This window comes from Myxocyprinus asiaticus, chromosome 48 (genome assembly GCF_019703515.2).
Source record: "Myxocyprinus asiaticus isolate MX2 ecotype Aquarium Trade chromosome 48, UBuf_Myxa_2, whole genome shotgun sequence".
Classification (NCBI taxonomy): Eukaryota; Metazoa; Chordata; class Actinopteri; order Cypriniformes; family Catostomidae; genus Myxocyprinus; species Myxocyprinus asiaticus.
The window spans coordinates 2,071,630-2,082,923 of NC_059391.1; the positions used below are offsets into that span (position 1 = coordinate 2,071,630).

Consider the following 11,294-nt stretch of genomic DNA (forward strand, 5'->3'; position numbering starts at 1 on the left):
GAATTCCGGATGATTTCATCAGTCCAGTCTGTCCGTTGAATAGCTTGCAACCATAAACGTCTGCGTTTAGCTTCAAAGGGTGTCTTCGACGAAGATCATCTTTTTTTTGTATTCCTATTCTGACATCCAACGGCACAACAAGAACTTTTTTCCTTATTCCGTGGATGTCGCCTGTTTTCCTCAACTTTTTTCTGCTGTTTTTCTGCCACTACAATATGCGTGCCACTGCAGTGACGTAACCGTGACGCCTACTCCAAAATGGTCTATATTACTGTATTTGCAGTTTTTTACATTTACACTATGCTCATGCTCAGTGTTGGGTGTAACGCATTACAAAGTAATGTGTTACTGTAATCTGATTACATTTTGTGGTAACGCAGTAATGTAACATGTTACTTAACAAAAGTAATCTGATTACAGTTACAGACATAAATAAATAAGTTACTTTGATGACACATTTATTGCTAAAACAAAAATATTAATTAAGTAGAATGCATTTTAAAATGTATTACGTTCCTATGTTGGTACTTTTATGTGTGTTGATGTGTCAGCTAATGAGTATGTGCTCTAACAAACCACCATGGCATTGAGGACATGTATCGAGGCGATGGCAGTTGAGTGAGCTGTGTTACTATGGACGCAGCAGAGTGTAGTTGTTTATTCAAATTGAAAACGAAAGTGAAGCGTTTCAAGATTTCACGCGCTCACAATCAACCTCAGCGAGCTTTGTGTCAGCATGCTCCCAGGCTGAGGCACGTAAGGCTGGGCCACAAACAAATCCTCCTTAAATATCCGTGCTCAGCCTCATCCTCATGCGTCTCCCTCTGGTGTCCCTCTGCAGCTGCCGTGGGAGGAGAGGAGATAGGTTTCGTGTATATGGAAAACAGTGCTAGTTCCCATCTGACAGAGGGATATATCACTCACAAGGTGGGAACATTTGAAGAAAGGCGTCTTCAAAAAGACATTGCTAAGCAAACGGCTTTTTATATTCTTTATGTACTTTACACAATATAACACAAACACAATGCTATAGCGTTACAGATGCGCAAGTGATAAAGGATACTCAATTCATCAGAGCACAAGCAGGGAGGTAGAAATAATCCACTCACTGTAAAAATGCTGCACATGTATACACACAAACAGACATACTGTACTTGCACATAGACATGCATGATGCAACACACAAGCAAACCTGTATATGCACACTGAAAAGAAACAAGCATTCAAATACACAATGGATTTACTATCAAAGCTGTCTGCAAATGGGTTTTCAGAAAGGTAATCTTTAGTCTATGCTCACGCAAATACACCTAACATCGTTACATACCTGATTGCATAGTCATACCAATGAATCTGTATTTTTGAGCCAATGCTATATGGTTTTTCAAGATCCGAATGAAGGAGTATCACTTGTTTCAACAGCTGCATTACCACAGATATTTGTAACCTTTTATTCTTTCAAACAACTGTGAATCTCGTGATTGATTTAACATAAGCAGAAAAATATCACTATATCATGGTTCAAGTGGGTGGCTCTTAATTGAGCCTTTGGCTTTTGACAGAACAGACTTTAACCCATTTACAACCCTTTTCTGTCTTGTTGGGCAGCAGCACAGCCGGAATGTTGGGCATTAAATTAATTTTAAAACTGTAATCATAAAAAGGCCAACTTATATAGGAAGGTCTACATATTCTCCAAATATTCAGATCTGTTTATTTTAGGATATCGTAGACAACCATGAAAAATATATGACAAGTACAGAGCAGTAAATAATTTCAACGTATTGTGTCGAAATGCTGCGAAACAGTTAATTATTTTCTGAAGCAATTGGTTCAATTGACCCAATGCTTCGGAAAGCTTCTTGTCTGTCTTCACTAGTCCAGAGCTTGAATACTTTGATCTATGAACGTGGAACTTCATAGCAACCAACTGAACCAAATGTATTACTTATTTTTTTCTTACCCGAAGTCAACAAAACAAAGTACCACATCCTTCCAAACCAATGCTAATGTTAAAGACAGTCTAGCACAACAGGTTAAGGCATGTATACGCTATAATTGTTACAATAACATGAAAGCTCAGAAGATTTATATTTAAAATTAGTTACAATTCGGAAGAGTTTCATTGGCAAAACATTAGTTAAGAAAAAAAAGAACATGAGCTTAAATATTCATCTAATTTTTATTGATTTATCTGACAATACAGCCATTGTTAATTCAGGTCCAAAGATGCACAACACAAATACGACATTATGTGACCTAATAAGTTTATTTTATTTGCTATTTGTCTGAGCGACGAACAGAAGTATTTATTCCCTCCTCTATGCTAATTTTACAAGGAGACAATGCGCACCCTCTGTTGGCGTGTGTTCTTGGGCCACACCCATTACATGATTTTATTGGACAGCTACAAGTGTGGCGGGCTGAAAAACACCCAATCAAAAGCTTTCAAATGATAGTCCCACCTCCTGAAAAGTACCATCCCCCACGCGATTCAGTTTCCTTTTAGTTCTCCCGCACATTTTTACTGATATTTTATTATAATTTAATTTTGTTGTGATAGTATCAAAGAGGGAAAAAACTGGTTCTTAAGAATTTTTGTGAACAGATATTTTATACCACTCTGCGAGCACTCCATAGCCACAAAAAAGGCACCGTTAACCACCAAACCCCACATACCCGACTAATTTTCAAATATGAAGTTTCTCTTTTCTACTCTTCTGTATTTTAAAATCTGCTTGTACGTTTGGTACATATTATGTTCTACTTGTGTTTTCCCTCAATTTGTAAGTCGCTTTGAATAAAAACACGTAATGAATACATGTATATGTTCTGCAAGTCAAACCTGACCGGGACGTATTTAGTCAGACACGCGCCTATAAAACACCACACAACAACATTAAAGTTATTTTCAAGTTATGTCATCACAAGTAAATTATTTTCTGTCGAGAAGTTACCGAAAGATGAGATTTTGGTTAAGACATTTGTGTGCCATCATCGTAAATTTGTTCATTTATCTTGAATGTTTTGTTTAGTCCTTACTCGCTATGCCGTGTAAATAAAGTTCATTTTATTTTTTACTAAGCGATTTAGTACAAGTGCATTACAAAAGCATTATATAGTAATTATAATTTAGAAAAACAAACAATATACAACAGCCAGGTTTTAATTTCGCCTACAGGACCTGGTAGAAACACACAGAAAATGAACAACCGCACTTGATTATGAAATATTACCCGAAACTCATCAACGTAAACGGAGATCAATCACTAGTGGACTAAAATGAGAAATAAGCAGCATAATAAAATAACAGACATGAGTGCTATATAGTAATGTCAAATTGCATATACAGCAAGTACTATAACTTGGTATTTTCGATGCGAGTAATAATGTAGTGCTAAAAAACATTTGTCACTCGCGTTTTAGCGTTATGTGATCGGCTCCAAGTCAGCAGACACAACAGCAAACACGTCTCGCTTTATAAACCAGCAAGTTCGACTGGAAATAAACTCGTTCAGTGGAATTGAGGTGGCTCTTAAAAGAGCCTTTGTGGTTGAAGTGGATGACGTCACTGTGGATTTAAGCGCGCTCTCCGCGAATGCGGCGGGCCAACTGAATATCTTTGGGCATGATGGTGACTCTCTTGGCGTGGATGGCACAAAAGTTGGTGTCCTCGAAGAGACCGACCAAATAAGCCTCACTGGCCTCTTGCAGGGCCATGACGGCGGAGCTCTGGAAGCGCAGATCCGTCTTGAAATCCTGAGCGATCTCTCTCACCAGACGCTGGAAAGGCAGTTTGCGAATCAACAGCTCAGTGGACTTCTGATAACGGCGGATCTCTGAATCCGTGAAGTGAAGAAAGAAAGTCAAACACACCTGGGACATCATTGTCTGGTGACATAATTTTCATTTTTGGGTGAACTATCCCTTTAAAGTCTGTCTGAAAGTATGAATTGAACAATGTGATCTAAGCACTGATTCAGCCCGAAACTCAAGCATTATCATTTGGCGGTTTTCTCTCTTTTGCATAAAGTTGAGAATCTTTCAACATTTTACATGCTCTTTCATCCACTCTCAGTGCTTGATCCACCGTCAATCCCACAATACCCATCGAAAGCATGTCACCTTAGTCACAGGCATTGAGAGACTGTTGGTTCTAAATTTGTTACATGGAAATTGTGACTTGTCCTACCAAAGATACTGTAGTGCAAATATAGTTGTGTAGTTGATATCAACAAGCAAAAAGGCCAGTACTTAAACACTAGATATAAATGTAAAAGCCATGCACACTTCCATGATAAAAGGACTCAAGATGGCGCCGTGTATGGCTGCTGCGTTGCGAGCTCCGACACAACATAGCAATGTTTTGTTTGTTTTGTTTACAATTCTTATGTTTTTTGTCTTGGATGTTGTCTGCCTTATTGTCTACGACAGACAAACACTTTTGGACATTGGTTCAGCGATCTCACACCGAAAACCGGACTTCGCATTCCTCAATACCGACCCGCCAACCCTTACAAACACGCAAGCGGAGCCCTTTGTCTGGGCAGCACGGCCGCGGAAACGCAGGAGGAAAAGGGGAAACAGAGCCGGCGTTCTCATCAGAGTAAGACGCCGCGCAAATCGACCCCCGCTACCCACTATTCTACTGGCAAATGTTCAGTCTCTGGATAACAAGCTCTGCGAGCTGAAAGCGCGGATCTCTTTCCAACGAGAGACGAGGGACTGCTGCATTATCTGCCTAACAGAAACTTGGATGTCTGCGGAGATTCCAGACTCAGCCATTGAACCCGTGGGGTTCTCCATGCACCGAGCGGACAGAGCGAAAGACCTCTCAGGTAAAACTAGAGGAGGTGGTGTATGTTTTATGATCAACAAATCCTGGTGTGATCAGAGGAACGTACATTCCATCAAGTCTTTCTGTTCTCCTGATCTGGAATTTCTTATGATTCTGTGTCGACCATTCTGGCTACCGAGGGAATTCACAGCGGTCATGATCACTGCTGTGTACATCCCCCCACAAGCCGACACAGACCGGGCACTCAAGCAACTGTATGGGAGTATAAGTGAGCAAGAAACTGTGCACCCTGAGGCCGCGTTCATTGTGACCGGGGACTTTAATAAAGCCAGTTTAAAATCAGTCGCACCAAAATATCACCAGCACATTAGTTTCAACACACGAGGGGACCGGGTTTTGGATCATTGCTACTCTCCGTTCCGGGATGGCTACAAATCCCTCCCCCGCCCACCATTTGGCAAATCGGACCACTCTTCCATTCTGCTTCTGCCCGCTTACAGGCAGAAACTGAAACAGGAAGCACCCACCCTCAGAACGATCCAGTGCTGGTCGGACCAATCAGACTCTATGCTACAAGACTGTTTTGATCACACGGACTGGGAGATGTTCCGGTCCGCCTCTGATGACGACATCGAGCTTTATGCTGATGGCATAATGTGTTTCATCAGAACGTGCGTAGAGGAAGTGATTCCGACCAGAACTGTACGAATCTATCCGAATCAGAAGCCGTGGATCAATAGCGATGTTCGCGCAGCACTTAATGTGCGGACCTCCGCTTTTAATTCCGGGAACACGGAGGAGCATAAACAAGCCAGTTATGCCCTCCGAAAAACTATCAAAACAGCAAAACGCCAGTACAGGGACAAGATTGAAGGACAGTTTAACACCACCAACTCTAGAAGCATGTGGCAGGGAATTAACATCATCACGGACTTTAAAGGGGAAAAAAAACTCCCATGAACACCGCTGCCTCTCTACTGGATGAGCTAAATACTTTTTATGCTCGTTTCGAGGGAAATAACACCGCCCTCGTGGAGAGAGCTCTCGCAGCTGAAGCTACAGAGATCAGTTCACTCTCCGTCTCTGTAGCGGATGTAACCTGATCCTTCCGACGGGTGAATATCCGCAAAGCCGCAGGCCCAGACGGCATTCCGGGCCGCGTCATCAGAGCGTGCGCGAACCAGCTGGCTGGTGTTTTTATGGACATTTTCAACCTTTCCCTCTCTTTGTCTGTAGTCCCCACATGCTTTAAAACATCCACCATTGTGCCTGTTCCAAAACAATCAAAAATAACTTGTTTAAATGACTGGCGTCCTGTTGCTCTGACCCCCATCATCAGCAAATGTTTTGAGAGACTAATCAGAGATTACATCTGCTCTGTCTTGCCACTCAATCTTGACCTGCTGCAGTTTGCTTACCGCAACAACCGCTCCACTGATGATGCCATTGCATCTACAATACACACTGCTCTCTCCCACCTGGAAAAAAAGAACACTTATGTGAGAATGTTGTTTGTAGACTACAGCTCAGCATTCAACACCATAGTGCCCTCCAAGCTAGATGAGAAACTCCGGGCTCTGGGCTTAAACAGCTCGCTGTGCAGCTGGATCCTGGACTTCCTGTCAAGCAGATGCCAGGTGGTTAGAATAGGCAGCAACATCTCCTCATCACTGATCCTCAACACTGGAGCCCCACAGGGCTGTGTTCTCAGCCCACTACTGTATTCCTTGTACACACATGACTGTGTGGCAACACATAGCTCCAATGCCATCATTAAGTTTGCTGATGACACGACGGTGGTAGGTCTGATCACTGACAATGATGAAACAGCCTACAGACAGGAGGTGCACACTCTGACACACTGGTGTCAGGAGCACAACCTCTCCCTCAACGTCAGTAAGACAAAGGAGCTTGTGGTGGACTTCAGAAGAAAAGACAGAGAACACAGTCCCATCACCATCAATGGAGCACCAGTGGAGAGAGTCAGCAGCTTCAAGTTCCTGGGTGTCCACATCACTGAGGAACTCACATGGTCCGTCCACACTGAAGTCGTTGTGAAGAAGGCTCATCAGCGCCTCTTCTTCCTGAGACGGCTGAGGAAGTTTGGAATGAACCGCCACATCCTCACACGGTTCTACACCTGCACTGTGGAGAGCATCCTGACTGGCTGTATCTCCGCCTAGTACGGCAATAGCACCGCCCACAACCGCAAAGCACTGCAAAGGGTGGTGCGAACTGCCAGACACATCATCGGAGGTGAGCTTCCCTCCCTCCAGGAAATATATACAAGGCGGTGTGTGAAAAAAGCTCGGAGGATCATCAGAGACTCCAGCCACCCGAGCCATGGGCTGTTCTCACTGCTACCATCAGGCAGGTGGTATCGCAGCATCAGGACCCGCACCAGCCGACTCCATGATAGCTTCTTCCCCCAAGCAATCAGACTTCTGAACTCTTGATCTCCCATGATCAAATACATCAGCACTGCACTTTATTACCCTTACTCTTTTATCTCACACCGGACTGTCATAAATTATATTATTATTATTATATTATGTCTCTCTTAACAACTGACTATCAACCGACAGCCTGAATGTCAATACAGTACAATACTGTACATTCTCTCTCTCTCTCTCTCTCTATATATATATATACACTTTTTTTTTATTTTTATTTTTATTTTTTTTATATATTTTAATTTTTAATTTTTATTGAATAATGTGTATCTATATAGTAAAAAACAAAAAAAAAAACAAAAACAGCGTATTGTATACTGTACAGTGTATGTTATTATTTGTATATTGTTGAGTGTAATTATGTGTATAACAGATGTTTAAATTGTGTTGTGTTAATTTGATGTTATTGTAAATTGGTATATGTCTCATCACTGTCACGACTGCTATGTTGATTGGAACTGCACCCAAGAATTTCACACACCATTGCACTTGTGTATATGGCTGTGTGACAATAAAATGATTTGATGTGGATTTGTTTGAATGCCACATATTCATTCCTGTGTAAAATGCATTTTCTATAGGTTCAAGTATGGTCTGTGATGGTCAAAGTGCTGCCCTCAGATGTGGTGTGTATGGTTTCTGTTTTGCACTTGAATCATTGACTGTTTAACTTCAATACCACCACATTGTGGTACTTGTTTTTACATCAAAAACTTTTCAGATCAGGGGACACACATACACATAACCAGTGCTAATTATGGCTGAACTGATAACAGCACATGTACTGCTGGAAAACCTGCAGATCAGCTTGCCAGAACCGACTGCTATGATTCAAATTCTCTAGCAGTAGTTGCTGATGTGTCAGTTTATTCTAGAAAAAGTTTAAAGCTTCCGCATATTTAATTCTTAAGCCATGTTGATGCAAATGTTCAAGTACCTGTACATCGCATACACTTGCGTGGCCAACTGTGAGTAACTCTGTCAAAAACTGATGTTCTCCAGTTGTCTCGTTTGTTGAACGCTTTTAGAGTTTGTCTTTACAATTTTGTACTCATGAAATCTTGCATTATGATCAACAGCTGATGACACCTGACCATAATGATAACTGTTCTTACCTTTCCCACAATATGGCAGCTGACTTTGTGGATTTTGGTCTCCGTCCAGCTTCTCATGCGTTCTCTGTGCTTAGGATGTCATATTAAATATTTAAATTGAAATCTTTGGCCTGAGTGTTAATGTGTAAAAAATACATACAAATAATTTAAACATTGTGCATTTTTCATTGTTTCAGAATCCCAACGTTGGTAATGTGTAGACCGCTGGCATCAAGTAAACTAGGTTTTAGGATGACTTGCCTGTCTACAAAGTTCTTGGGCCTCATGTGTAAAACTCAACACACTCTCATGACGAAATCGTCAGGATACGTACGACTTTTCTAAATTTAGCTAATTCGTATGATATCATGCGACTGCACTCGTTTGAATTCCTACGACTTTCACTACAGCCAATGACGTCGCTTGACATCGTTTCCATCTAATATGCGACAATTACTTGCTTCTGTCACACACAACAGCTTCCTATCATGTTTACACACTCAACTGATTGGTTAAGTTTAGATAAGGGGTTTGGGTAAGGGCATAATAAGTATGTTCTTAACGCCTCGTGCACGGAACTTGTGCTCACTTCCACATTAGACATCTGGGAATTTGCACGTGATGAAGTTGTACGAGTTTATGCGAACTACATCGTGCGAGACCATACGATATAGCCAACTCGTAAATTATGTACGACGTTTCATGAGATCGGGTTAGTAAAACTTCATGCAGATTTCATCCTGAAATTGCATGTACGCACAAACGTGTCCAGATCTATAAACCTGTATGCATGCCAGAACCTGTGCAGAGTTCACTTCATAAATCCCAGTTGGTGCAATTGTCTGTGCATGCATGAGCTTTATTCCCCACCCTGTCTCCTCCCATATGGAGCTCACAATGCCGGTTTATTTGCAACCTTCAAGTGGAGTCAGAAATATCATAATTAGGAGTTCAAGCACATGAATGATCAAGCAAAGATGTATTCACAATATTTTGCAAGTGGTAAACTCTGAGTGATACCAGAGTTGATGATGGAAAGCAATGATTTACCAAAGTTTTAAGTTTCATTGCTTTAGTTAAATATTTATGATGGATCTTATAGTCAGTGTTTATTAATGTAATTTTTAACATGACTTAATTTTGATCTGTTCCCACAAAGTTTTTAGTTGGCTCCATGGAAAACAACACAACCCAGGTAGCCAAAATCATTTGGCCCCACAATGGCCCAGATCCGGCAGGCCAAAATAAATAACTCGGCCCACTTGCCAGACTCTTGTGAAACACGGCAATGAATGACACCCCAGAATTGGCCCAAGTACACTGGCCCGAGTCCGGGTGCTAAAACTGAGATGACACTGCTGGCAATAGGGCCACAATCACGGCAATAAAAACTGTACACTTAGCCGGTACTGGTCCGAGTCTGGGTACCAAATGGAAATGTATATGAAATGCAAACCTACATCTATTTAATAAGAACAAAAGACATTTAGCCAAAGCAATATTAATTTATTAATATTAAATTATGTATATACTTGCACTTAATCTAAAACAGAATTTAAAACATTTTTGTGTTCAGTATAACTCTTCTTGTAATGAATTGGTTACCAAAAACAACTAAAACGTATGTTGTTTAATAAAGACTCCTTCCAGTTTTTATATAAAAACAGAGCTTTGAATAATTTTTCCTCTAATGTTTTTCCACAAATGACATTCTGTTACCTTGTTAAAATCCTTAAGATGGCATCTACTTCCACCTTCTTAAACAAAAACTTAGAAAAAAATAACACTTTATTTTACAGTGTCCTTGTTGCATATGTTACATGTACTTATTGTAAAATAACAGTAAATTATGCATAATTACATGCAACTAACCCTAAACCAAACCGTATTCCTAACCCTATAGTAAGTACATGTTGTTAATTAATAATAATCAGTACTTAAATGTATAATTACACTGTATCAATGACACCTTAAAATAAAGTGTAACCAAACTTAATATGCAAATATTTTTCATTTCAATAGTTGAACTGCAGAATGGAAGCCTTTTTCAATGTAAAATCCATTCTCAGTGTTTGTGAGGCTTTGGAGGCTTTAAATGTGGAGGCTTTAAGTTTCACGCTTGTGTACTGGAGGTGTTATGCTTTACCGTGATTGGCTCTAAACTATTTGTGATGGTCAAATCCCCCTCGCAGATACATGCCTTAAACTCAGATTTTAGGTGAGCTCAGAGCCTTCTAGCAACACTGAACATACGTCATTACATCAGCTTAAACATCTATATGAAGAAAACAAACTGGAGTGGAGGGGGACCATAAGCTTAATCAAATTAGTTTATATTGGTATTAAGAATTTTGAAAATATATCAAGTTTACAAGGATTGAGGGTTTGGCCCTTTCACCCTCTTTTTTCATGGTATCCCCACCTACTACCCCTTGTATTACCCCATAACATCCATATGTGCTCCTTTTCCCCAAGTAAAAATGACACCATGAAAATATGAGAAATATGAGAATTTATTTTAACCCTAACATTAACATACAGCTTTATATGAACTAGCAAAAAGTGGCATGAACAAATGCAAATAAAAAAAACTAGAAAACCTCAGGACCCTCAAGTAAGTGTACCATAAAAGAGAGACAAATTGACAGAAAGAGAGAGATAAGAGGGGGCACAGACAATTACACATATGGTTAGTTAGTCAGATAGATCTCAGAAAACTCAGACTAAAGACATGAATGGTAACTCTGGTAAATGGTAACAACATTTGGAACATACCTTAGAAAGAATTTGCTTGCTTTAGGGCCCGCTCTCTTCTTCCCCCATCTCTGTTATATGCAAGCTGCAACCATCTTTTTTAAAAAAAAAAAAAAAAAAAGAAAGAAAAATAATTGATCAATCAGGTGAATATGGCACAAATTTGCCTGTTCAAACATGAAGCTGGTTATCCTA

General features: G+C 40.4%; 1 protein-coding gene across 1 annotated transcript; it reads right to left on the bottom strand.

Annotated features, from left to right (window-relative positions):
• Positions 1 to 3,571: 3,571 nt before the first annotated feature.
• Positions 3,572 to 10,756, bottom strand: LOC127437304 (uncharacterized). Its single transcript, XM_051692154.1, has 3 exons — positions 10,744 to 10,756; positions 4,513 to 4,536; positions 3,572 to 3,839 (listed from the first exon to the last, which is right to left on the bottom strand). The coding sequence occupies exons 1-3, from the start codon at positions 10,754 to 10,756 to the stop codon at positions 3,580 to 3,582; spliced, it is 297 nt and encodes a 98-aa protein (XP_051548114.1). The 3' UTR covers positions 3,572 to 3,579.
• Positions 10,757 to 11,294: the final 538 nt, after the last annotated feature.